We start from the raw sequence: 27817 nt of genomic DNA, 5'->3' as shown, positions 1-27817 counted from the left end.
TGGGGGGGAAGCGAGGGGTGGGGGGAAGGCTTGTAAAGAAAGATGAAGCATCAGTCTCGCAAAATGTAGAGGGTTGGTAGAGAGATTTTGTATTCATTGCTGTTCCGGTCACGTGCTCCACCTTTGTTACAATTTTGAACGAGGTCCCCACACCTAATGCAGGTAGCTAATGTAGGGTCCTGTTAAAGCAAAGAAGTTCCACTGTTTAAAACTTGGAATTATTATAATTTTTTTTTTAAAGCAAGACAGTCCTCAGAAAGTGCCTTTTCAAGAAGATGGTGCTGTAGATTTTTATTTTGAAATTGTACATGGCTGAACATTTACAAGAAATTATTGAAAATGCCAAGTGTTTGATGGTATCATTTTAGGTACCTTCAAACAGCAGTTTCTGAATCAGGACCAAGAATAACCAAGGAGGGTATATTCAGCAGAGGGAAGGCTATTGAGGAATGGTCACCAAATTCAGCTGGTTGACTTGCACTAGTTCAGGTTTTATTTGATGCAAGTTGTCTCTGCCTGTGGAGGGCGAGGGGCTGTGCGGAAGGAAATAGCACAGGACACTGAAGAAGATGATGTAGTTCAGTATGTTAATAGGGTCACAGATAATCAAAGGGTGTAGCAGGTTCTCAAAGAGGAAGGTGATAGAAAAGCATTGTCTTGAAGATTCACAGTGAAGCGGTTGGTCCTGTGGACTGGCTTCACACAACTGGCATTTCAAGGGAGTGATGCTGATATACTCGTGGAACTGTAATGACTCCATGGGAATTTTTGCTGATAAAAATGGCAACAGCATGCACAAGTGGCTGTGCCCTGTGATGACCGTGGTAGGAGATGCAGGGAGCCCCGCTGATGAGTTTGGTGATCATTCCTCACATCAGGAAGAGCTGTAGACTAGAATAATAAACACTGCACCTCAGTAACCTTGTAATGCTGCATAAAATAATAATAGCAAAGTTCTGCTTTGATTACTCTGCAATGTGCTTGCACATGCCTGCAAAAAAAGTACACACACTTTCATTTTTGTAATGGTCTTAATAGCAGTTACCAGATCTTTTTTTAAAAAATGAGCCTTGTCCTTTTTTGTGGTGTTTCTTTATATTTATTGGTAATCTGTGTGCAGCTTGTTGCTTCATGTGTTTGGCCTGAAGGTTACTTTAAACACACTTTTTTGAGGAGGGAGGAGTTTCTACGTGTGTCTTTTTTTTTTTTTTTTTTTTTTCCTTTCTCAAGTCCTAACTTTACTAACCATGGATAGGGGGGAGGGAGGGTGGGATTTAATCGAAACAGTTAAGACCAAAACAGGTTAATTAGGTACCTGATGTGAGTTAGTTTTCTGCATTAACTTTTTCTATGTTGACATTAATACAGTACTGGGCATTTCAGACATGTAGGGCATATCTCTGCGTCACTCAAGAACATAGTCTTTTGATATTAAGCAGGAGATCTTCAAGAACCAGGAGTATTACCATGAGAGCCTCCCTTCAGTGGTAAATGGTATCTTTTCTGTTGGAAACTGAGTTATTCATGAAGTCCATTAAAATGTTGCATTCAATTATTTGGTAGTTTATAATTGCTCGCTTAAGTAGTTCAAGTACTTTAGATATCAGAATTGTAAAGTGGGGACAGTGACCCACGCCTGAACTTATAGGCCTTACTTTTAAACTTGTGTTAATCCATGATTTAAAAAACCACTTATTTGTATTACTAATGCCAGTTTTTAAAAAAACACATTTTGGAAATTTGTTTTATCACTGTTCTATGTTGTCCCCTTAAGTCAAATCAAAAGCAATTAACTGAAATTAATAGTAACTTTAATCATCCATCTTTATGGCATTCATCCAGTGCAACACTGGCATTTAAACTGTGTGGTGATTTTATCTTAAGATGTTTTCAGGAATTAGAAGAAAAACTTCAAAAATTTTACAAAGCAAAGTTGTCTCAAGACCTAAATTCTATGCCAAAACTGCCTGACTTCTGTTCTATTTAGTAGTAGTCAGAACTTTATTTTATTGATTTAAAAGGGCCAAAAAATCTTGTTCCATCAGGTTTTTTTTTCCACGTAAGAAGTAGGCTCCATTCTTCCCATTTTCATCAGTCAGTTTGATTTGCTTTATAACCATGACAGTAGGAGTTAAATCCCACTAAGGTTCCAGTTCTTGCCCTTTTGACTTTCCTTACTTTGTAAATGTGATTACAGTAGTCTGTGTAGACTTAAGCTGTTGGGCATAAACCCTCAATCTGTCTTGCCTTGGCTAAGATGTATGGTGGCATACGTGTTGGATTTCAGTAGATCAGAATTGTCCATTTTTGTTGCTTATTGGAGGGTTTCTGATATACTTTTAAAGTATCCCATTTGCATTTAAACTGGGAAATTTGAAGATGCAGATGCTCCCACCCACTGTTTTCAGTAGAAAAACCTGGGTGTGCTTACCTAGTTTTTTACACGCGCTCCTTGTTGGCAGACTGAGAGCAAGGGCTTCCTGGAATATGTTGCACTGTTGATAAAGGTGGGCCGGAGCCAAGTGATTTTAAACCAAACTGACCTGGCTATTATCTGTCCCTTGCCCTTCCTACATCATTAAAGTGGTGAGCAGCTGACAATCCCATGAAATGTGCAAGAGAGTCAAAAGTAATGCAAGAAGGGAAATGAACCCTATATTAAAAGCAGCAGCTCAATAAAAGCTACAGTTAATGTACAGCTAGAGCCTTTTTGAGCCTGTCATCTTGTCTGTAGTTCACCCAAAGAGAAATCCACCCACATGTAGCCACTTTAAAAATCTCTTTCATAAATGCGTGACTGTTTCCTCCACAAGGGACCGCTTATAGAGGCAACTGGCAATGCCTGTCAGGGTTGTATAAAATCAAAATCAAAGATTTTTTTTTTTTGTTGGTTCTTAAATCTTGATGCTACCTTAAAGACTTTGGCTAAAAGAAATCCAGTAAATTGATGCTACTTGAAACAGTGCAGCCAAGCTGTTTTATGGACATAAACATTTTGGATCTCTTGGACGCTTCTAGCTACAGTCCTCAGCAGCTCTCACTGCAGCATGCACAGTTAATGAGAGAGATGGTAATTGGCTGCATATTTTATTTGCCAAGGCACTGAATTTATCCTGCTGTAACACAGTTTTTTTTTACCTCCTTGTCTTCTCTCCCACCTTACCAACCAAAATCATTAACTCTTATGCACATGTGGAATAGCCATTTTTGTCTGCAAGCAGTATCAGTGCCCTGTTAGAAAATAAGACATTATGTTTGGACTGGAGTGGTAGGTGGTAGAGAGAGCTGATAAAGGAAAAAGGAAGGGGGACGGAGAACTCTGAACTGTTGTCGGTCCAAATCGTTCAGCTTGTACCCTTCAGGGAACGGATAGGAATCTCAAAGGACTTCTGGAATGTGTGTGTCAGAAATCGGAGCTGGTACTGAGACCCTCAGCAAGCACGTGCCTTTTACTGATCAATAACAGATGCTGGAAAGGAATTGAACACTTGCGATTGCAACATTCCCAAATAATGCTCTCTGGCTAAGATTTTTCACAAGCCATGCTTAAAGCTTCAGGTCCTTTCGACACAACTTCATAATATAAACTTTTTCATATCACACTTGCTGTTAAGCAGTTTATGCTTTTGAATAGGATTGCCTCTGAATTTATAGTGCTCTTGTTATCTTTTCAGGGTACTTCTTTCAAGTAACTAGTTTCTAGGGGGTGATGTCAAATATGCCTCAGTCAATGGGCAATTTGCAGTTTCCTCTACAAAATTTAACTTTGATGTAGTCCCATTGAAAATAGGCTGGCTTGCCTTTACTTGAATGTTGCCCAGTAGCATCTTTCCTGGTTCCTACATCGCTTCTACCGTTCATACACTCCACTTAATTTTAAAGATGGGGTATAATGCGTGTAAGGAGGCAGGACAATTGCCTGATGAAGTGGAAGTGGTGGAAGTTGAGCACCACCATTCTCTGGAACAGGTGAAGTGGTGATGGTCTGTGTAATGAATTTAGTCACGGCCTGGGTATGGAAGGGCTTAGCAAGGCAATAAGAGAAGACAAGTTCCCCTCTCCTAAATCAAGGTATTTATACAGAGCAAGTCTGTGTAAAATGCTCTGTGCTGTGTCTGATTCAGCAGCGAGTCTGGGTGAGCTAATTAGGCTTGAAGCTGCCTTGAAGTTGGGTTTTCAGGATTGAGAAGGAAAGGTTCAAACAGACCATAACTAATTTAGAGACTGCCGTGGTCTGCAGGTAGGCACTCCAGGGCTCTGGTCCAATACAGGCTCTCTGGGGTACTGGGTAAGTTGTTCTGCCTCAGTTTTCTCTGCTCTATAAAATATGGCTAACATCACAGATTTTTCTGTGAAAATTGAATAATCGATGCTTTGAAAATAAGTTGCAGGATTGTTGGTTGTAGCCATGTTGGTCTAAGGATACAGGCAGGCCAACTTGTTTGGGTAGATGTGATATCTTTTATTAGACCAACTAAATAGTTGGAGGAAAAGTTCTTTGCAAGCTTTCAGGTGCAAACACTCTTCTTTGGGCATTGGGAGACCCTGCTGCAGACCTCAGAACAGCAGCAGAGTCTCCCAGTGCCTGAAGAAGGGTGCTTGCAAAGAACCTTTTTCCAACTATTTTGTCGGTCTAATAAAAAGTATCGCATCTACCAAAGAACCTTTCCTGCCTTGAAAGTAAGTTAGCCTTTAGAAATACTCTGTTATTATACAAATCCATGCACTCCATCTAAGTTTTCATCTTCTTGCATTGCTGTATGTGTGTGCAGTTTGTTTTCCCAGCTAGGAGTGCTGCCCTGGGTCTTGGAGCCTGGGGTTGTCACACACTATCCTTATCTGGGAATTGCCCGTGGAAGGAAGGTGAGCAGCTTGGAGCCCACGATGCCGAATTTGTGACCTGTCACTTTTCTGATGCGCTTTGGTGGGAAGGTGGGGCCCTGTGGCAGCAGAGTTTACTTCAACACAGATTTGGAAGAATATTAAAATATCATTGCTGACCAGTGCAAAAGTCTGCTTGTGAGCCTAGTTTCTTTGTCGTATTAACTACAGGCCACATGAAATAATTATCACTTGGGCAAACTGGCAGATTTGTATCCCATTAAAGAGGCATATATTGGCCCCGATTTAAAGGACCTTTAAGAAATTCAGTTGAATCTCCTGATAAATTAACACAGACATTTTTTTGTGCTACTTTTGCAGGCAAGCAAAGGTGGGTTTTGAATGTTGAAAGACTTGAGTGCAAGGAAAGCAATTAGGAGTAAGACAATGTAGGAGTTTCTTTTTTTACTTCAGGGGTCTTTTCAGTGAATGTTGTCTTCATTGGACTGTTCTGCGGGCACAGTTTGCATTAATGAGGAAAAGTGTACTTATTTCTCCAAGCGAAGCTTTGCAGCATTGAATCTAGCTTAGAAACAGTTTTAAAATGTCATTTTACCCACACAAGTGCTGCTCTGAAAACGCTGTGTGTCTTAGTTTGACAAATAGACATTAAAACAAACCGCTGTGGTACAGTAACTGTACTGACCTGTTCCTGTCCATGGTGTTCATTTATCAGGGTTTCCTCCCTCCATGATTATCAGCATTGCCGTGCAACTAATTTTGGTTACCGGCTCATCTGTTTTATAGGTCAGGTAATAAATCTTGGGCTCACAGGGTATAGATTCTTGTTACTTCCCTTGGCATGAGCAACTTGGCAACATGGACTGTTAATGGATGAAAAGCACTGGTGTTTGTTAGGGAAAAGTGTGGACGGCTTAGTAACAAAGGGGTATGAAGACGATCGGTATAGCTACAAACATTGTCTGTCAGCAGGTATTACTTTTGAAGCTTTCACTGTAGTGGTAGCCTTCATCTGTGTCTTCGATTATGGGCCAGCCATGGGGGTTTCATGTATCTTGAGACAGAGATGGCTCATCTGGCATACGGTGCACCTTGAACGTTATTAGTCATCTATCCGTTTAGCTCAGCTGCTGGAGGTGGTGGTGTGTATGTATATAAATGGCGTAAATGTAAAAAGAGAATAGTGCTGGTTGGGATTCCTTTTGGAACAAAATCGCGATAGGCTACTCCCATGGACTGAAATTCTTCTTCATGCCTCTCACTTTCTCTTTCCAGTAAGCTGTTAAGTGCCCCTTTCCTTTTTGATATCGCCATTGCTTTATGCAAAAAATAGACTGTCCAACCTTGAAGACACTTCCCCCCCTCCCCTCCCCCCCACAAAAAAAGGGGATTATCTCAATGGAACAGCTGTGATTTGAAACATTGCACAATAGCTTGTAGGTGGATGGCAAAAAAATTGGTAAAAGCCTTTTTTTATTTTTACTACTTAACCCTCTTGACCGTGTGTGCCTATATGTATTGCAGACATGGGCTGCAACTACATGGGGTGGGAGGGAATGGATATGTCAGTATATTTTAAAATAATTACTAACCAGAAGCAGTGTCCTCTCCCCCTTTTTTTTTTTTTTTTCCAAACTGTTCTTGCCAAAATTTTCTACCTGTTGCAATGGTTGCTTTCTTTCCAGCACCGTAAAATGTCATAAGTTCTCTTCCACAATCGCTTCCCTCTGGTAGCCATCTGTAACTTCTGTAAAACAGTGTATGATACAAGTAGTCATCAGATCTTTTCGTTGGCTGAAAATATGATCAAGTTGGGTATATTATAAATCTACCTTAATCGCTCAAAGAATCCATTTGTGAAATGCATACCTGATATATTTTTAAATTTTTTTATACTTGCATCGTTTGAATTTTTTTCCAAAGCAACGTCTGCAAAGTAAATGGGATTAAAGCATAGATCTGCATCTGTAATGTCACAGGACCAGATGACATCTTGAGGGAAATACCAAACATGACTGCCAAACCTCTGTCAGAAATATATTTTACTTTCAAATTTTTCAGTACCTTGTTTAAAGCTATTGAGTGGAAAAATAGCTGGAATTAAAATTGCAATGTAATGTTCTCTAAAACTGAAATGTGCATAAATTGGCATCTTAAATTGTGTGTGCTCTCCACAAACTAAAGATCTCATGGGAAAATATAATGGTATCTTGGGAGTTTTTTGGCATTGTTCATGTATGTGTTGAATACCTAGTTATATATTATGGTGTCAGCTGAACTTCCTTGAAGGCTCAGAAGTAGCACAGGCAAATAAATTCGGAAACTGTAAAATGCTTGTGCAGGTTTTCAACAGCTAATGTACCCTCGGTTAAATCATTGTCTCTGCAAAAAATGTATTATGTCTGTGGTTGAGATTTAAAAGGAGAATTTTTTTTTTTGTTGTTGTTTTTATTTAACATTGTCACTCACAATACTGACCTTGTGAAATACAGTCATGGAACTCTTTCTGAGCCAAAACTGTCACCAAAGCTTTTCTTCTGTGACAGATTCCACTCCTGTCTTTCTGCTACTCTATACTGGAAGGACTCTATGTTGTGTTTTTGTTTTTACCTTTTTAAAAAATTTTATTGGTTTTAGTGTCGCTTTGCTTCAGTTTGAAGTGTAACTTTCACTAATAACTGCAATAAAAAAAAAAAGCTTTGCTCCAAACTTCATGGTATCTGTAACATCAACTTATTTTGTCAGGGATTTGTCTTCCAGTGTCACAAAATGTAGGGGGCAACTATGCTTTTAGCTACAGCATCTCACTATATCTTGGGGGGGAGACTATGTAGTGGGAGAAGGGTGGTGAAATCTAGAATGTATTTAGATTTTTAAAAAAAGAAGCAGCCTCGATCTTTACTAAACTTATTGACCTTGAATAAATTATCCATTTTTGATTTTGTGGGTTTTCTTTAATATGGGCTCCCCTTCACATTTTTTTTTTTTTTTCTTGGCAGGGAATTCTTGGAGTAGGAGACAGTCTGTCTTGTACAGTACCTAGCACAGGGCCCTGAACCTGACTTCTACTTCGTCAGCATCCGGAGTTAGAAGTGAATGAGACTTGGGAGATGAAACCAGGTGGGATTTTTTCCACAGGCCCAAGTGACTTAGGTGTACACATTCAAGTGCTTCTGAAAATCCTCTTCAGGATTAAATAACTGAAGCACAGCTGCTAGTCAGCCATGCACCTTCAGAACCTTCCCAAGACAAATTTCTTATCGGGTCATCTTAGATTGACTCCTGTGTGTATGGCTGGGCCCCAGAGTCTTTTGAAGATAGCACATTAACCCTAGCTTAAAACGGGCTTTCATATTTCATTCGTTAAAGCCATACTACAGAGCAGCCCACCTGCTGAACTGGCGAAGAGCCTCAAAAGAAAGCTGCCCTGTACTGTGCGATTTTACTGTTATCTCCACTGTTGGTTACCAAGCTTTGTTCGCTGTTCTAATGCATACAAGAAGAAATGGCATTTGGTTTTGCAGATGGCTGACTTTGAACAACCTTGTCAGACTACCTAACATGTGCCATAACTTTCTTGAAATCAAACTGTTTAGTTATTTTTTATTTATTTATTTTTAGAATCCCAATTAAACCTTAAAATGCAATTGTACCCGTCATGGGACATATAACAGATAGGGACCCAGTCAGTTTCTTCCACGTATACAGAGCACAACGGGGACAGCTACATAATGTTAATAAGATACAAAAAAAGCAAAACTGATCCAAGCTGTACACCTTCTGAAGCTGATATGCCATGTTTGAGTATTTCTAAGATTTGTCAATCCCTTCTTTCCCTTTAGATGCTTGTTTGACCTACCCAGCATGGTGGTTTTGTCAGTGCTTCTAAATTCATATCATGACTTGTCCCTGTGTTCAGTACATGCACCATTCAAAACTGGTGTTTTCTAGTCGCAAATACAACCTCTTTTCCATTGTTCTTCACAGGATACAACTTTAATTCAGGCCATTCCTCCTGTCCTATTTCATGAGTCCATAGTGCTCTTCAAATACTCCACCAGTTTATGTCCTCCCACACTGGGGTTTTGAAAGAACTGCTAACTTTTTAAACCAGAATAAATAAATACAACAGCACTTGTCTTCCTTCTTACTTACAGAGGAAAAGCTAATTTTGGCACATGCAGTTCCTCTCTCTGACATATAGCTCCTCTTTCTCAGGATCCATCTACCTTTCTTTTCAAAACTCTGGATGTCCTGAAGGACTGGTCTGCATGGTGTTGTCTGGAAGTCTAATCCTGTGTCTGCATCCTGCAGCAGGTGGCTTGTTTAACATCATCTGTTGCATGGTTTCTTATTCCTGCAACATATGACTCCAAATAGATATGGTGGCTTCATCTCTGAGCGCTACCATCTTGGCTTTCAGTTGTGATTGGGCGATTGCAATTTTTTTAATATCCTTGAGTTGTCAATGCAAGGTGATGCATGAGGGTTGTGAGAGGAACCTCTCAGCACAGCTAAGCAGAACAGCTGATGCAACAACACGGCTGTTTCATGTTTTTAGAGTTCACTTATATCCTGATAGCACCTTGACTAGTCCTGGACCCTGATCCCATGCACTGCATAAACAGAACAGAAGAGATTCCCTCCCCCAAAGGAACTTACAACCTAAATCTAAAACTAGGGACAGCAGCTGCTTATGGACAGGAGGACAAGCATCAGTATGAAAGTGTTAGCATGTTAGGCAGCGATCACAGTACACAGGCAGCCAAGTCTTGAGTTTTGTGTAGGTATCCCAGCAAAGGAGAGAAATTTGGAGAAGGCTAATAAGGTAGCTTTGCAAATAGTTACAGGGACCATTGCTGAACGTGTTAAGCTGCTGCATTAGTTCAACCCACTCTGTTCAGTGGTTTAACCTGTAATGGTAAACAGGTGCAGCGCAGAGCTCTACAATGTCTGTCTGCAGCTGCCTCCCAGTGCCCAGTGTGCCTTGAAGGGAAGACTTTGCTCCACAGAAGTGCCTGGAGCCATTTAGTCCTTCCCCTAGCAAACCTCTGTGCTTTAATTAAACTTTTTCAATTGACTTAGGTGGCCTGAGGCATCCCCCTGAGGTTCTTCAGGTACAGCACAAAACTACAGCAGCAGTGTGCACCGTGCTATGGCTCAGCCAGGCAGGGCAGCTGGCAGTAAGTAGTGAGCCTAAGCTCAAGGCATCCCCTATTGCCTCAAGGCACTGCTCCTTAGACTTAGGGCATCCCTCAGAAGGTGACAGCTCTCAGTGTTCCCTCTCCTTTCTTTTTAATTCTGGAAAAATACTAGAACAATGCTTCTGTTGCAAGGAACTCGGCGACCATGACAAGGAAGAACGTTTTTAACCCTACGTATTCTTATTGGAAATCTCCAGGTTTATCCTGTGAGTCGTGTTTGCACACCCAGCAACTCTAACCTTGCCTGGCACCCTGGAGCACCCTTGAAAGGATCTCAAGGCACCCTGGTTGAGATTCAGTCCCTTTGCCTCTTCTCAACTGTTGCCCCGTTTTCTGGCTGCTTTGCTATACTGTCACCCTACCCAGATCTTCTCCCATGGTCTCAACCCCCGCAGCAGCGCTAGGCCTAGGGCACGCAGCCCTTCTCTCCTTGCATCCCTTTGCTAAGCTCCCCCCTCCCTGTAAACATAAAGAGGCCTCCAATTGGCTCTTGGTGATGATGGTTGCGTGGCAACAGAGTGTGCTTGGCAACCAGAATGTTACAGAAAGTAGCTGCGGGAAGCAGACACCGGGGAGCCAAGGTCTAAGACTCCTAAAGGAAGCGAGGGGGTAAGTCGCCCCAGTTCTGGACTCCTGGAGTGCAGCCAGGCAGGCAGCCCGTCTGGGGGGTGAGGGAGCTGGTTTTGGTGCATGGTGGGGGTTTGCCACTTCCCTGCTCTCCAACTTTACCTGTGTAGTTTTGTGCTTTGTTTAACAGGGAGAAATCCCCCTTCCGGTCTGCCCGTTCACTCTCACAAAGCCTCCCAGCCCATGCTGAGAATGTATGAAGCCCTTATCCTCCTGCCCTTCTCTCCCTGGTTTGCAGAAGAACTTGCTCAACACAGTTTGATTCTCCCCAGCTCCCCCTGTAGCTCGGCCTCCCCAGTCCCCCAAATGCACTGCCCCAAGGCCTCTGCACACACTGTGGTGTAATGCATGTCTTGCCATCGGTCCTTGTGCAAGGAAGTCCAGGTAAAGGTAGATAAGGAGTGTGCTTGGGTGAGGCCGGCAGGTTCATCCATGGGCTCCAAGCAGGGTTGCCAACTCTGTTTGAATCTATTCTGGGAGGTTTCATCACATGACTTGGGGCACAGGGCTCGTTCCTGGGGCGGCCCGTACTGTTCAACATCCTTATCAGTGATCTGGATGTGGGCGGGGGATGCACGGTGTCCAAATTCGCTGACCAAGTTGTGGGGTGAGGTGGGCACGCTGGAGGGAAGGGACAGAATCCAGCTAGATCTGGACAGGTTGCAGAGGGGGCTGAAAGAGAATAGGATGGAGTTCAGTGCAGACAAGTGCAGGGTGCTGCATCTAGGGAGAAGGAACCAGCAACTTGCCTATAGGCTGGGGAGCACCCTTCTTGTCAACGCGGTGGCAGAAAGATCTTGGAGTCATTGTTGATTCCAGGATGAACATGAACCGCCAACGTGAGGAAGCGGTCAGTAAGGCTAACCCACCTGGTCGTGCATTTGCAAATGCATCACAAGCAGGTCCAGGGAGGTGATCTGTCCCCTCTATGCGGCACTGGTCATGCTGCAGCTGGAGTACAACGTCCAGTTCTGCGCGCCCCACTTCAGAGGGATGTGGCTAGCATTACGAGGGTTCAGAGGAGGGCTGCTTGCATGGTCAGGGGTACCGGGGCAGGACCTCCAAGGAGAGGCTACAGGGCCTGAACCAGTTCAGTCTCTACAAGAGAAGGCTGAGAGGGGATCTAGTGGCCCTTTACAAACTCACCAGGGGGGACCAGCAAGAATTGGGGGAGGCTTTTCCCCCGGGCACCACCCCAGGGTTAGTAGGAATAACAGCCCCAAATTGTTAGAGAGAAAGTTTGGGCTGGACATCGGGGGCATTGCTTGACAGTTGGGGCTGCGAGGCTCTGGAATGGGCTCGCAAGGGAGGTGGTGCTCTCCCCTACCTTGGGAGTCTTCAGGAGGAGGCTGGACAGATATGACTGCAGCCCCCGTTCCTGCCAGGGTAGGGGGTCAGACCTGATGATCTGTTTAGGTCCCTTCTGACCCTAAGCACTATGAAACTATGACATAATGACATTAATGAGCCATTATGTCAGGAAGGCAAATGCACATTACTATTGCATTTTAAAAACCCACTGGACTACTGTATAAGTCGGATTCAACATTTAATATTGATTTTAATGAATGCCCTATCATTTATCTGCCAAGTGACTCTCAGCAGTCTCCTGGAGATTTATATCTAATTCCTGGAGACTCCAGGACAATCCTGGAGGGTTGGCAACCCTAACCCCAAGACATGCAGCCCATGGCACAGGCAGAATAGAGGCAAAGCTTCCTCTTCATGGCCTGGCCCTTTCACTTGAGTTCCTGCCCCCAGAGGCTCCAGTTCCCAGCCTCTGAAGCTGCTGCTGTATCTTGAGTGGTTTCTGTCTCCTCCGGGCTGTTAAAGGCTGTTTCCATCTAAGTGGGGCCTCATGTGCTAAGACCTGTAGCTGGTGCAAGGCTGGCTGCACCTGTGTTGAAGGGAGTACAATCCTGTCCCCTTCATACAGATCGGGTGCAGTCATTGTCTGTTAGCAATGCAGGCCTTAGCTTGGCAAAGCATGGATGCCCTTGGAGTGATCCAGAGGGAGTTCTGACATTTGTCAGCAACTGGGGGAAGACTGCTCACACCACATACAAAAAGCAGCTACCCCCAGCCCCAGCAGGCAATCAGGCTAAGGATGTGCAGATTAATAGTGGCCCATTCAGGCATGTGGGAAGGGGGAGTAGGGCTTGGGGAGGAGTCTGGGAAGCCGACTGCCCTCTCATGTCTTCTCCCATCTCTGTGGGTGCTTCTTGGCCTGCATTATCCAGGGACCCATGATTTCAGGTTGGGGAGCATTGCTGTTTCTGTGAGTAAGCACAGTGGGTTTCCACCCAGGTCTAGCAGATCTTGCTGCCATGGCCACTCTAAGTGTGAAGCCTGGGCAGAGATTCGCAGTGTCCGACTGGCACATCAACAGCGACCTCATCTCGACGAATGCTGAGAGGCAGCGTTCTGCTTCCCACCAGATCCGACAGGAGGCCAGGTTTCTCCGCAATGAAACCAACAACCAGGTGGGTTTTCCAAAACCTTCCCCTTTGGTTCCAGTGGTCTTCAAGGGGCGGGTTGGGTCGTGTGTCTGGCTGGCTGAGTAGATTGGGGATGCGGGGGTTGTTGGTCCCTTTCAGCCTTCCGGCTGCTGGGTCAGACCAATGCCTGTTCTAACTGAGCCTCATTAGTGTCCCAAATCATTTGCCCTTTGAAGATACTACATTGAGCTAAACCTCAAGAGTTCAGTGTGTAAACCCCTGTGTACGGGTGTTAGTGACAGTTTCCAGAGTCAAAGGACAATCCATTGTCTTAGTAAAGGTTATTGTGCCTAAAACCCCTGTTGCAAATACTTTGGTTTAAGTTATTCCTAAGTATTAAGTTACAAGACACAAAACCTTTGGGTTTTATTTATACAGCTGTCCCCATTTGACTGCTGTTAGACGTTTCAGCATAAGGTAGATGAAATGTTTGCCCTTGTACTAGTTGGTAATGATGTGTACACACACCTCTCCGATCTTGCACAGGGATCTCAGACTCTGCAGCGTGGCCTTTCCGTAAGAGTGCGCGTGCTTCCTCGATTCTCCAGATCCCAGCCTCTCAGATCCCTTCCAAAGGCTTCCCGTTCCCCTTGGCAAAGCAGACCAAGCCTCCTCCCAGCCAGCAGCTTCCACAGAACCTGGTCCACCAAACTGCCCGAATCCTCAGTTTATCCACATCGTAGTCCTACACTGATGGGCCACAGGCTGTCTCCAGCTCCTGTAGCTATAACCTTTCCCCTCTCCCCAGGCACCAAACCAATTGGCTAAGCTGTGTGAGCAAGTGGAAGCCAGCTGCTTGACCGTGACCGAAACCCTGTGCAGCTTAAGGAACAGCTACTGCACCTGTCTAATAACTGTCATGTCCAGGGATCCTGGTTTTCTCTGATTTAAAAAAAAAATCCACAATTTTCAGTTTAAAAAAAGTAACTCCAAATCCACATTTTCTCTGTGGTTAAACTAAAACACCACTATATATGTGTGTGTGTGTGTGTGTATGTATTAGTAGTGTTTCATTTTAATCATTGAAAAATGTGGATTTGGGGTTACTTTTTTTAAAACTGAAAATTAAGGATTTTTTTAAATCAGAGAAAACCAGGATCCTTGGTCATGTCCTACTTCACAGGATTTCAGGGCTCTCCTGACTCAGGTCTCTTGCCCTATCCTTTGATAAATAGAGGTTCCAGCTAAAAATTGTGCCTCCTCCTCCCTTTTCTTTGGACCTGACACAATATAAAGTAGGTTACAAATGCTGGCAGTGCTATGTGTTGCACTGTGCAATATCCCCACGACGGGCTATTTGCTACTGTCGGGTGCTTCAAAGCCTCTCGGGACAGGAATCTAGAAAGCCAGGAATAAATTGATTTTGTGCCTCTGCCTCTGGGATGTCTCTGGTGCCCTGTGCCTTGGGCAGTTATTTACACTGGCACAGAGAATGGTGGAGCACAATGTACTTTCAAATGACATGGTAGTACTTCTCATGGGTATAAATTAAAAAAAGAAAAAAGGAAAGGTAAGTGGGCCCTTGGTCAGTGTGGTGATGCAAACCATCAACATTTGCAATTTCAACTACCTGTGCTGGGATGTGTCTTGAATTCCAGACAAAATGGGATGAACATGACAACCGGACGCGGCTCGCTGAGCGCATCGACAGCGTGAACCGATGGAAGGAGACTCTGGACAAATGCCTTGCTGACATAGACACAGAAATCGATGCCTTAGCCAAAGTAGGTGGGGAAGAAAGCATGACTTAAAATCAGTGTCCTCTCTACACTTGCAATTTAAAATGACTGCCACCCTGCTCCTATGATGGGCAGGCCCACAGAGTTCAGTGGGGCATAGCAGTTCTGCGCGGGGTTAAATTTGTTTCAGGATAGCAAATCCCTTAGTGCAGGGGTGCTCAGCCTTTTGGTGTGGTGGGCTGGATAAGTGACACAGGGCCTGTCTGCAGACCAGATTGGGCCCTGCACCACCTCTGCTTGGCTCACCACTGAATGGGGCTCCGTGCAGCCTCCCTCAGCCCCTTGCCACAGGGTCAGACTGTGCAGCTTCCCTGGAGCTCCATACCACCTCCTGTGGGCCTTGCACCATCAGATATGGGCTCCTCACTGCCTCTACTTGGTCCTGTCCTGCAGGATCAGGCCCTGCACTGCCTCCAGCCAGCCCCTGTACGCCCAGATTGGCCTCTGTGTTTCATGATGATTGGTGGCTGCCTTTCTTTTCTTTTTAAAGAGTTCCACGTTAATGTACTAGCAATACAAGAGACACTAAAACAATAAAGTTTAAAAAATGGGGAGTGGTAATAAGATTTTAAAAGAATATTTATTAAGAGCTCAACAATTTTAAAGTGGAAAAGACTCAGTTTGCCTTTGATGTGCTTTTCAAAATTTAAAAAGTCTGCTCCGTTTTTCAAGTTAAGACCCTAGAAGCCCTTCTAGGTGAAGGCACGATGGGATCTCATGTGTGATGAGAATTAATGGTATGACAGGAAGGAGCCACAAAGTTATTATACATCTTGTGGAATACCTTTGGAGCTTAGTCCTCATTTTATCATGGTATTAATTTATTGAACATGTGATCACCACCGGTTAATCACACCTCAAGTATAATGTGTAGATGGGGTCTAAAGGGTGGTTTTGTACGTAGCATAGCATTTTCATCATTTTCGTAGGCCCTGCAGATATTTAATATATTTCTCCTGTGCATGGCCAGTGGCTTCCTCTGGGATCTTGGCAAGTTTTAGATTCATATGTGCCTTAGTTTAAAGCAAGGCTTGAGCTGTCTCGGGTGGAGCACAACGTCGGCAGAGTGCCTGGAGATTCCCAGTGCAAGGGTTGTAACTAACCAGAAACAGGAAGGGAGTTTTGGTCTCAGAGGACTTCATGGTCACCAGTGAGGAGACCTCTCTGGTCCTTTTGATCTCTAGCCCCTTGTGTCTAAAAGCAGACATGCCCTGAGCTAGCGTGAAAGGCCACTAGGTAGAGGCTGTCATTCAGTCCAGCAGAGATCAACTCAGAGCCGCTTTCAAGTGAGTGGCCAGAACCAGGCCCCTCTTATAAAATAGTAGCCAACATCCCCTCTTCCCCTACCAGAAGGGAGGCCACCTCCCTAACCCTAGCTGGCTTCTCCCCACCAGATGAAGGAGGCAGCAGAGCGTGCCCTGCAGGCTAAGAACTTGCCCCTGGATGTTGCAATTGAGTGCTTGACACTACGTGAAAGCCGCCGGGCCATCGATGTGGTGAAGGATCCTGTGGAGGATGAGTTGCACAAGGAGGTGGAGGTGATCGATGCAGCCAAGAGAGATCTGCAGCAGAAAGTGAGCCAGGCCTTCGAGCAGCTCTGGTGAGTTGAGCAAAAGAGAATGGGGTTGTTTACTGCAACCCCAAAGGCATTTCTGTACTTGGCTGGGGGCTAACACGGTGTGAGGATTTGACATGACTCTTTACCATCCAGAGATCAAGCAGAACGTGTGTCCTGGGGCCAAGGCTCTGCTATTGCTGTGCTGAGCAGCACCCCAAGTGAGCAGCCAGTAGCTTTCCCTTGTCAGAGAGGGCCCATTTTAATAACGACTGTTTGAGGAGCTCCTAGTCAATGGTTTGATTGAGCCAGTGGAGAGGGAAGGCAGCCATATGGGAGCTAAACTCTGAGATGTGAACTGCTGACAAGGGATTTTGAGTGCCCAGCAGGAGATGCTTTCATGGTCCTGAGCCTTCCTGAAAACTCAGCAGTTTCACACTAAGTTTTAAGAAAATATTGTACACACAAATGACCAATGTTCTTGGTGCTCATCCTCCATCCTGTCACTGCCTTGCTGCATGACTCTGGGCCAAGTTACTGCATCTGTCATGTGTGGAGGCTGGTTCAAGAACAGCTACAGCAGAGTGGGTGACGGAGTTGCAGTGCCTGGAGTCAGGGATCAAACAGGGCCAGCCTGCTTGCAGCCCAATGCTGTAGAAGCTCATTGTTCTCAGTCCCTAGCTCTCAGGTTTCTAAGGGAAGCTTTGATAATGGGTAGACTGAATTCAGACTACCTGGATCCCTTCTCTTCCCTAGCATGGAAGCATCTGTGTAACACCCGATGGACCAGTAGCTATGCCCAGTCTCGCAATGGGAGCTTATGAATAACACCCTCTATGTGCCCGCTCTCTCTGCCCCCTGCCAAGGGCATATAGTTTCCATAATGTCCCACTAGGACCTTTTCAGTCTGCTTCCAGTGGCAAACAGCTGTTTCCATCTCCCTCTGTTGTAGCCTTCTGCAGGAGGCACGCCAGCAGCTAAATTTTGATCACCGGGGGAAAATGGAAGCGCTGGAGATAGACCGTGTCTGCTTGTCACTCAATGTCAATTCTCCCAACATCTCATTCAAGGTCAATCCAACCCGGGTCCCTATTGGGTAAGGAAAGAGCCACTCTGTTCTTGGCCAAGTTAATTCTGGTGCAACCTTCATGTTGATGTAATAAGTGTTGGGACTTCTGGCAGGTTTTAAACTAGTTTCTGGTGCCTCATGGAAGTGATTGTGGGAGGCTGGTCCAGCACTTAAAAACATAAGGAGCAAAAGTTGAAGTTTCTGGCTCTGCAACTAGCAGGGACTGGTATCAGAAGCAAACCCTCTTCTCTTCCATGCTCAGTCATTACTGATGAGCATTTGCTGTTCCCTGAGAGCCCTTTGCTTGAGCATCCCATAAATAAATAAGATACCTCTACTGGAGAGGGAGAAACTGAGGCACAGAGGAGGGTGTGAGCTGCCTGAGGTGTAGTGGCAAATTTAGTGGTAGATCCAGGGTAAAAAAATCAGGAAACCTGATTTTACACCCCAGGTACAACCTCTAGGCAATACTTATGTAACGGTGAGGGTAATGATTCACTGGAACAGATTACCCTGGGATGAGGTAGACTCTAGTGCTTGGGATCTCTAGCTCAGTGTTTTGATGTCTCTTTAAAAGCTACTTTTCAGTTGAACCACCAGCTTTTAGGCTCGGTACAGGAGTCTCTGGCCTGAGCTATGCAGGCGGTCAGACAAGATGATCACAGTGATCCCTTCTGGCCTTCAAATCTCCATGGTGTCCTTGTAGGTCTGCAGAGATCTCTTCCAGGCTTTGGGGAGGGGGAGGTTCTTTCCAGGCTCTCTTGGAGTCACTCTGCTTAGTTCCCAAAGCATCAATTCCAGCAGCCTGATCTGTTGTACAGATCAACGACACCTCAAGAGTGGGACCAGTACAGTCAGTACAACAAGGACCGAGCTGAAGCAGAAATGAAAGCTTCCAGGGAGCTGCGGGAAGCAATAGCGCTCACCATTGCCCAGGTAAATGGATCATCCACCTGCATAGCAGGGATGAAGGCAACGTGGGTGCAGTTAGCCGATGCTGAGGCAGGTCATCCTGCTGTTTTCACCAAGACCAAAGACCGGGTGCGTGCAGTCTGCTTCACACTCAGAAACTGGCTGACTTTAGAGCCTGCCTCTGGGGCCGTGAGGGCTTGAAAACATGAAATCAAGCTAACTGGGCAGACTCTCCTAGTTCTAATATGGAGTTTGATTTGCTCATGAATGTCCTTGCCTGCCATTGTAAGGGACCGCACTCGGTAATATGGCAGGTCCCTTCTGGTACCATGTACTTGGACCAAGATTCAGTGCTGCTGGGCTGCAGGTTCATGACCAGGGAGTTTCCTCTGACTGCCAGGTTACTGCTGTTTTCCCCAGATGACTGTTTCCCTGGTACCCTGAATTGCTTTATGAATTGTATGAGGTGTGTCCCTTGCCCCAAGTGCTTACAGCTGAACACAGGTGCAAAACTGCATAGGCCTGAGGCGTGGTTGGGAGGAGATAGGGTGGTGGGGGTGTTGAAACCCATGGGGGTCATTAATGAAGGTACATCCAGGCATAAAGCTGCTACACAGGAAGCAAAGGGCATAGGTAAGTGGTAGAAGAGTGTAGGTTGGCAAAGGAGGACCTTGAGGGTTGTGTATTGTGGAAGTGGTGACATTGCCGATGTAACAGTGCAGGGGAGACATCTTCCAGAAGGAGATGTAACCTTTAACCTGCTTTCCCTCTAGACAAACAACGAACTGGAGGCGCAGCGAGTAGCCACAGAATTTGCTTTGCGCAAGAGAATCCGGGAGCTGGAGAAAGCCTACGATGAGCTCAAGTGGCAGGAGAAGAATGTAAGCCTGGCTTCTGTCATGCTGCAATAATTTTGTAACTGTGATGGTCCAGGAAAATCAGAGACAGCCCTGGGGTATCAGTCTAGGAGTCCTAAAGCTACTACCCCAGGGGCAACCCCGAGGCAGCCCCAGTGAACGAACCTTTGGCACAGATCACCCAGGGATGAGGTAGATTGTCCAGCACTTGGAACCTCAATGTCAGCTTTGGGGTGTCTCTTTAAAAGCTGCTTTTCAGCAATCACTTCTAGGTGTGCGAGTCCAGATATAAGGATATGTTTGTTGCAGGGATGCAAAATTGCGTTTCAGCTCCACAAACGCACCTATCCCCTAGTGCACACTTGGCAGCCAGGCCTGCCTCAGAGCATGACAGGATGGCTGAAGCTTTTGCTCCAGTGTCCCGCACTGTTGCCAGAAGCAGTGCTTTTGGATAACTCTGAAGTGGGAGGCTCTGCTTGTTGCAGTGGTGTTGGAATAATTAGCTGAATTGGGATAGCTGCAAGCTGTGTAGCTGCCATTTTATCCTGGGGATAAATCATTGTAGCCTAAATAGGAGCACTTCAGTACAAGCTAAAGCCCTCATCTTGAGCACTGAGTGTCTGGTGCAATTTGCCCTTGTAAGACACCTCAGGCAGCTGTTGTGTATGGACATGGGGGATAAACCATGTAAACCCAAGGCATTCCAGCCAGTGCTGCTCTGGAATACTTTGCTAGACAGAAACATGGAGATGATGTTTCTTCTCACAAATGCAAACTGCTTATTCCATTCCAGGGCATAGTCCTTGCTGTTCAAAAGTAAAGAGAAACTCTGTTTCCCAGCTTGAACCTTAAAAGTGCAGTGAAATGTCATGAGGGGAATTAGAGACTATTTGCAAACTTTCTGAGCCAGCACAGCTTCGTGCCAAGAGTGGCAAATAGGTTTCAGATGGGAACAATCTGGTGGCGCACGTGTGAAATCACTGAATGGATCACAGTTCACCTTACCGAATCTACCATCACAATTGATACTAAGTGGCACCTGCAAGTGGAGAGCCCAGTTTCTGGCCTTTCTACCTTATCCTTTGGTCTCATCCACAATGCTCCTTAAACAGCAACAGCTTGCCCTGCCTGGCCAATGGGGAAATCTAGTTTGTAAGCACTGATGTCGGCTATGCAGGGAATTTAAGCAAAAACCCAATTGCCCTGGCTTAAAAACCATTCCCAGCGATGTAAAAGTCCAGCAGTTTGAGGTCTTCATGAGCCCTGCTGGTTTCCTGTCTCAGACCCCACGTGAAATATTCACGTAGCCAGGATTTGAGTGCATCCTAGCTATGGGTGTGGGGTGGTAACATTTCCTTGTACTACGTTTATTAATCTTCAGACCCTGGAGGAGATTGCAGAGATGGAACAGGACATTCGACGCCTGGAGGAGGATCTCAGGAAGAAGATGTGGGATCTCAAGCTGGCGCACACTCGTCTGGAGACCAGGACTTACCGCCCCAATGTGGAGCTGTGCCGGGATCAGGTACAAATGCGCCTGCAGAAGTGGGGCATCCTAAAAGCCATCCAGGAGGGATGAATGTGGGCATTGAAACCTAGATGGAATTGACCAAAGCACCTTCATGGCTCTGAAACGATCAGTCATGCTTCAGTGCAGACTAAATGGAAGCCAGGAGGCAAATAACAGAAGTAATTGGGGGTCATTCATACAATAACTTGCATAGAAACAATGGAGGTAGGTAGATTAAGTAAAGAGGAGCCATGACGACCCTCAAGAAACAGGATCAGCCCTGTTAACCCTGACTGCCTTCTCCTTTTCTCCGACTCCTAGGTCCAGTATGGGTTAACTGATGAAGTGCATCAGCTGGAAAACACCATTGAGGCCCTGAAGCAGAAGCTTGCACAGTCGCAGTATGTTCCAGTGTGATGTGGGCATTGTGCAGTGAAGGGAGGATGGCGGCAACGGCAACCAGTACCAGAAGGGCCTAGCCTCACTGGCTTCCTCATCTTTTTAGCAGCTCAGGTCTACAGACATGCCAGTTGCAGGGGTGCCACAGACCAGAAAGATTGGGTGTATTGGGGGTTGGCAACATACAGCTTGTAGAGTGGATCCAGCCCATACCCATGGGACTTTGGCAACATTCAGGCCTGGGTGTCGGGCAGCTTTTGGCAGCAGGGGCTTTTCTTTACCATCGTAGGAAAGTAGCAGTAGTGGTTAGGGTCCTGGTCCCTGCCCATCTGCCTGACTGATCAAAGTTGTGACACTGGCCCACAGCCCAAAAAGGTTGTAGACCTGGGGTCAGGGGAAACTTGCAAATTTAGTCAGGGGTCTGACTAAATTTGCACGGAGAAGTATAAAGCAGGAAAACTTTGATGAAAGCAACAGAGGTGATAGAAGCACAGCCTTGCATTTGTGTGGGGATTCCCTTGGATCCCTTATGTCCCTTGGATGTCACATTCCAACAGCATCACATGGGCTGGCAGTTATGGGGCCCAAATAATAACAGTCCGATATGTCGAGATCTTCCCTGGAGCTGTGGGGTTTGTTAGCCCTAATGGAAAGGCAAAAGCTCTGTTGACTGTTTTGCTGTTAGAGAGCAGGACACAAGCTCTTTTTTCGTCTGTCTAAGGAAGAGCAAGTTGACTGGCATAGGTGTAACCTATACCCTCTACTTTCTGTTTTCCCAGGGGTGCCTTAGATGCTCTGTATAAACACTTGTATCGCATCCAGACAGACATCACCTACAAAGCCAACTCCCTGATGTTGGACAACAAGTGTATGGACAATAGGAGAAAGCTCACTGTTCCAGCTGAGAAATTTGTGCCAGAGGTTGACACCTTCAATCGAACCACTAACCGAACCCTCTGCCCTCTGAAAAGCAGGCAGCTGGAGCTGGCTTAACTTCCTGGAAACAGTCTTGTGCAATGAGCCACATGAAAGATAAAGCAGTTAGTGACTCTGCTCCATACCAAGGAAAGCTGACATCTGTGTTGTGTTAGAAAAATGTTATTCTCCTCCCCTCAATTTGTTATATAACTGTCTGTCCCCTTGTATGATGTCTGTGGCCTCCTTCACTCGAGGAGCACCGTAAACAATAAAGGGTCTGTCCTCAAGAGCGGTTGTCATCCAGCAATGCTGGAAGCATTTCATGATGATTGAATCCATGTAGGCTCTTCAGTATTTCAAGCCCTTTAAAGTGTAGGCTGTGCTCTGAAAAGGGACTGCTCAACAGTGGCACCAGTCCAGATCTTCTCCCTGGGTGTATTGACTCAGATTTGCTTGCTTTAATGATTAAAATAAAATTGGAGGGGTGCGTGTGTCCCCACCCTTCTGTTAGTCTTGCAGAGCTGATGCAGCTACAACAAAGGAACTCTGGAAACCCTTCTAGCTTTTACAGTAGCAGCCTAGTTAAAAACGATGTAATTGCATACTCAATTCTGCCCTTGGTTCTTATTTGTATACCAGTAGGGCTTGCAGCGTGCTATGTGTTACATGCTTGCAGCCTGGAAGACAGGGTCACCTCCCCAAAAGCCTGCATATTAAAGTTATACTTTTGCTACCAGGATCAGTATTTAGCTTGCTGTCTATCTCCGACTCACTGATCATCATTACAATTTAAAGGTGTCTATGCTGCTTAGATATGAGACTATGACCCTGTAGGAAGGAAGCTAGTTTGTTGCCCAGGCTTTAACATGAGCTGGAGTCTCAGGAAAACGAATGTCTTCCTAGCTGTAAACCAGGGATCAAAACAGGTAGGCTCATGGCAGCTCCAGCAGCTAGTCGTTCCTCACTGTAGCTGTTGCCTTGTGCTTCAGAATTGAAGCATTTACTAAAAAATAAAACCACTGCCTATGCTGAGATTGCTGAGCAAACTGATGTCACCATAATTGTACAACCCACTTGTGTAAAGCACATCTACAGGGATGTGTAGATGTGACAGGTGACAATGCAGTGACAGGTGCGGCCTATCTACGAGGGGCTGGCAGTGCTATAGCTATGCTGGTAGCTAACAACCCTTCTGGTTGCAGAGAAAAACTTTCCAATGTAAATTCAAATAATGTCATCTGCCTTGGTGTTTTAGACAGCCTAAAGCAACGGTTCTGGGGTAGGCAAGCCGTTTGCAATGGATGTTAATTTTGAAACCCTTAAATACCAATATTGGTAATTCCATCTGCTGGTCAAGCACTGAAGAAAGAGAAAAGGAAGATCAGCAACTTGTTTTGGTGTCCCAAATGGAAGCGGATGGTTCATGGAGTGGAGGCTGAAAGAACATAATTACTGTCTTTATTCCAATTTGATTTTTGCTCCAAACTGGTCCCAAAAGAGCTTCATTAAGAGACTTCTAGGCTAACTCACCTGTGTCCTCTTTCAGCAGGGCTGCTTATTTCACCTGTCAGAGCTGTTGGTGACTTGGCCCCTGTGCTGATGACAGGGTGCCTGTTCCTCCTGCTTGCACAGGTTATTTGCAAGACAGGAGAATAATAGTAACTTTAAGAACAACTCCCCACGGGCGAAGAGCAGCTGAGCACTCACAGTCCCTTCTGTCAGCAATGTGAGCTGGGCCGCTTGGAGCACCAGGGGAAACACTATGCCCACTAAGGCAGTTCTCCCAGGGGCAGGGGATGGCTGCTTTTCTGGTATGGGGTAGTCCCTGGGCAGAGGTAATGTATAATTACTCTCCCACTTTCATTTCCAGGGGGGAAGATCTTGGCTTTATGCTTTCTTTATGGAACTGGGAGCCTTCTCCCTAGCTTGCTCCATATGGCCGAGGGCAAGCAAAACCTGGGGGCATCCAAACCTCAAGCCTCCAGACTTGGGCCTGCACGTAGGGTGCCTGCCAAATGATTTGGAAACATCTGAAGCCCCAGGTGGGGGTGGAGGATGTTTGCTGGTAGTAACGCCATATATGCTGCTTGAATGACTCATGGATTTGGAATTGATTTGGCTTTGAACATCAAGTTTTCCTTACAAAAAAAAAGCTTGGCAGCGTTTGCACCTATGCCTGTGCCATGCGTGTAGATGAGGGTGTATCATTAACACAGCACAGCCCCGAGACATATGCAGTGCCCAGCAGGTGCCAGGTAGGCCAGGCTGGCATCGCCCCTGCCTCGCCCTGTAGCTTTCCGAGCTCATCTTCCCTCGTCCCACGGCCCCCCAAGCACCCGCCTCGGAGGGCCCCTTCCGTGGTTGGTGCCTTCTGGCTTATGCGGGGCTCTTCCAGGGCCGCGTTATGACAGGCCGAGGCCCTGAGCTACATCCATTTTAAGAGGCCCCACACGATAAAAATAATCCATGGAAATGGACGCTCGTGAGATTTCCCCCCAAATTTACGAGCTCAACAGGATTGTCGGCGGCCCCTCCATCGAGCATGATGCCCGTGGGGCCTCGGACGACTGAGGAGCCCGATTCGGGATGCGCTCGGTCTCCCCCTCCTTCCTCGGGATCGAGTCGGCGGGCCTCGAAGAGGCGCCTCAGTGGGCCAGGCTGTCGGCAGCTTCCTCCACTCAGTCGTTGGTGAGGACGCCTCTGTGCTGGAGGGCAGGAGCGACGCGTGCTCCCGGAGGCTGAGGGCCACGACGACTGTCCGCGGCGGTTGGCGGCGACTGAGGACCCCCCCCCCAATGTCTGCACTCAGCACGAGGAGCCATGGAGACGTGTACGTTTGTGTTCGGACGGAAACGGCCAGTTGCCCCGCCCCCATTTCCAGGCCCGTCCGCCTGCCTGGCCCGCGGCTCCTCCGGCCGCCAGGCGGCGCCCTCCCGCCGAGCCGCGCAGCGCCGGGCCGCAAGGGGCAGGTGCGAAGATGGCGCTGGCGGGGAGCGCGGGGCGGCGCTGCCCGGGCCGGGGCCGATTCCGGGGCTGTCTGGTCGGGGCGCTGCTCGGGGACTGCCTGGGCGCCGCCTTCGAGGGCGAGAGCGCGGTGAAGCTGCCCGACCTGCTGCGCTTCCTGCGCGGCCTCGAGCCGGGCCCGAGCGGCGGGGAGCCGGGTAGCGCCCGCAGAGGTGAGCCGCGCCGGGCGGGGCAGGGCGGAGGAGCTCCCCCTTCCCCTCCCCCCCCGGTGTTTTTTTGGCTCGGGAGAGGGGGGCAGCGACCAGGCCCGTGTGGGGGAGGTGAGATCTCTCGTCTTGCGTGTAAGTGTCCATACCATATTTTTTCCATTCTCTCCCAGAAACTCTCTCCTACACGGATGATACAGCCATGTCTAGGTCCGTGGTACAGTCCCTGCTAGCCAAGCAAGAATTTGATGAAGTTGATATGGCTAGGAGGTAAGGGGAGTCCTTGTGGTGTTTTTGCATGTGATAGCAAATGAAGTTTTCTGAAATGAATCGGCCACCTCTAGCTGTGCATTTGAAGCCTGTGACAGGAGAGAGGACTGCAGGCTGGTAAAACTTTGTATTGGTGTGGAAAGAGCAAAAAGAACAAAACTTCTTCTGCAGAGAGACCTCAGTGCCTCTTGCAGTTGTATTTACTTAAACGGTAGAATCCAAAATTCACTGAAGTCAAGAGTTTAAACCAGTGATTTGTGCAGATGCAATGTCTGTATTACCACAGGATCATACAACCCTTTCACCCATCCTCTGAGGCTCTGGCAGCGAGCACAGTGGGGCCTTGCTCCTGCCTGGGAGCATCTACCCAAGATGTTTACTATGCATTAGCATGTCACAGAAAAAACTGTGGTAATAGCCTGCTGTGCAGTGTTATCTGGCTAATGTGCAGTGTTACTAAAAAAAAAAACCCATGCCAGTGCTTCTGCTCAATAACTAGTTACTGCACATTCAGTTAGTACTTAATTAAGGAAGTGTTAAACTAAAGGTGCAGTATCTAAGGTGCATTCATGAATGTGTAGATGCACCCACTGAGGTCTCTGTTGCTTTGGTATAAATAGTAGAGCCTTATAAAGTTTTCTGCTGACTTAAGGAACAGATCCAAGTGTGAGTTGAAACTGCCCGTCGAGTGCGTTTTTTCTCGATGCTATGTAATTGCTGTTCTTTTGCCTTGGCAGGTTTGCTGAGGAATATAAGAAGGAACCAAACCGGGGCTATGGAATGGGGGTCATCACTGTATTTAAAAAACTTCTGAGCCCCAAGTGCAGCGATGTGTTTGAGCCGGCAAGAGCACAGTTCAGTGGGAAAGGCTCCTATGGGAACGGTGGTGCCATGAGGGTTGCAGGCATTTCGCTCGTTTATTCTGACATTCAGGATGTGAAAAAGGTGCGTTCCTGAAGTTGATTTGGGCACCTGAGCTCTGGGCTCCTTGCTGATGGGGTGGTGAGGGTTGGCGATTGTCCTTCATGCATGTGTCCTGATGGCATTTTTAAATCCATAGTTTGCGAAGCTCAGTGCTGAGCTGACCCACTCTAATTCTCTGGGCTATAATGGAGCCATCCTGCAGGCTCTGGCAGTGCACCTCGCCCTGCAGGGAGAGCTCAGCAGGGAAAGCTTCCTGGAGCAGCTGATTGGCCATATGGAGGACGTGGAAGCGGATGATAAGTCTCTGGCTGATGCACGAGCGTAAGTACTGTCTGATTCCTTGCCTGTCTTCAAGAGCAATCTGTGGCAATCACTTTATGCCTCTCAGCCAGCTGTCATGAGCACGTAGCCCAGTCTCTCAGGGGTGGATACCTTTGGAATAAGGAATGGGAAATTCTTCCAGCTTCAGTTTTCCTCTGCCTCTTCCCTCAAGCCAAGCTAATCCATTTCTGGAGTGGAAGTGTGTCTGTGTGCCTGTGATGCATAGAAGCTGTCAGTCAGTCAGGCCTATCTGCAGTGGGCATGGGCCCACCAAGAAAACTATAAGCCTCCAGAGCTAGGGAGGCAACTAGATGCATAATAAGAGTTTCTGGGGGGCAACAAATGAGAAAGCAGGGACAGGAGTATGTGTCAGAGGTTAATAACGAGTGCTGCAAGGGAGAACGCTAAGCAGAGCACAACGGCCAAGGTTACTGCCTGTCAAGTCCAATGAGCCAGTGACAGTGCCTGGAGATGTGAATGGAAGAGTGATAGGAAGACAGCCCACAGTCACCTGGTTTCCCTCTGGCTGCTGTCACTTGGCCAGGAGACTGCCCTGTAAGCTGCCTGCGTCTGGGTCTAGCTTCTCGTGCCTGTTCAGTGAGCCATTTCAGACTCTGCAGTTATTCATCTCTGACCTTCCCTGGGGAGTTGTTTTCATAGAATCATAGACGTAGGGTCGGAAGGGACCTTGTAGATCTTCAAGACCAACCCCCTACTTGGGGAGGAGGAAAACTGGGCTCAGATGACTCCAGCCAGGTAGGCATCAAGCCTCTTCTTAAAGACCCCCAAGGTAGGAGCCAGCACCACTTCCCTTGGAAGTTGGTTCCAGATCCTAGCCGCCCTAACTATGAAGTAGTTCTTGTGGATGTCTAATCTAAACCTCCTCTGCAACAACTTGTGGCCGTTATTTCTTGTTATGCCAGGGGGCGCTCAGGGAAACAAGGTCTCTCCCAAACCCTTCTGGTCCCCCCTAGTGAGTTTATAGACAGTCACCAGGTCCCC

The 27817-nt window shown here is 46.7% G+C and overlaps 3 protein-coding genes across 4 annotated transcripts in view; all 3 read left to right on the top strand.

Moving 5' to 3' along the window:
• The window catches only part of LOC109318455 (protein argonaute-1), a 124413-nt gene extending 115443 nt beyond the window's left edge, over window positions 1-8970 (top strand). Inside the window, exons 20-21 of the transcript XR_002103252.1 lie at window positions 7842-7962; window positions 8685-8970. The gene's annotated coding sequence lies outside the window, so the exon portion shown is untranslated. The remainder of the gene's footprint in view (window positions 1-7841; window positions 7963-8684) is intronic.
• Window positions 8971-10552: 1582 nt separating this feature from the next.
• Window positions 10553-22437, top strand: TEKT2 (tektin 2). 2 transcript variants are annotated; one of them, XM_019547732.1, is made up of 10 exons: window positions 10553-10655; window positions 12990-13156; window positions 14770-14895; window positions 16305-16510; window positions 17418-17561; window positions 18356-18470; window positions 19220-19327; window positions 20685-20828; window positions 21135-21214; window positions 21992-22437. In XM_019547732.1, exons 2-10 carry the CDS (start codon window positions 13001-13003, stop codon window positions 22203-22205), a joined length of 1293 nt encoding a protein of 430 aa, XP_019403277.1. In that variant the 5' UTR covers window positions 10553-10655; window positions 12990-13000; the 3' UTR covers window positions 22206-22437. The 2 variants fall into 2 exon arrangements, with proteins under 2 accessions (XP_019403277.1, XP_019403278.1); XM_019547733.1 differs by having other exon boundaries at window positions 10578-10655; window positions 12987-13156.
• A 2693-nt stretch (window positions 22438-25130) lies between these two features.
• ADPRHL2 (ADP-ribosylhydrolase like 2) overlaps window positions 25131-27817 on the top strand; it is a 6766-nt gene continuing 4079 nt past the window's right edge. Inside the window, exons 1-4 of the mRNA XM_019547731.1 lie at window positions 25131-25306; window positions 25474-25570; window positions 26308-26515; window positions 26631-26815. Of these exons, the coding sequence (XP_019403276.1) occupies window positions 25503-25570; window positions 26308-26515; window positions 26631-26815 (461 nt within the window). The 5' untranslated portion in view covers window positions 25131-25306; window positions 25474-25502. The remainder of the gene's footprint in view (window positions 25307-25473; window positions 25571-26307; window positions 26516-26630; window positions 26816-27817) is intronic.

Source organism: Crocodylus porosus, unplaced genomic scaffold (genome assembly GCF_001723895.1).
Source record: "Crocodylus porosus isolate Cpor-Errol unplaced genomic scaffold, CroPor_comp1, whole genome shotgun sequence".
Lineage (NCBI taxonomy): Eukaryota > Metazoa > Chordata > Crocodylia > Crocodylidae > Crocodylus > Crocodylus porosus.
This window is presented reverse-complemented; position numbering and strand designations above follow the sequence as displayed.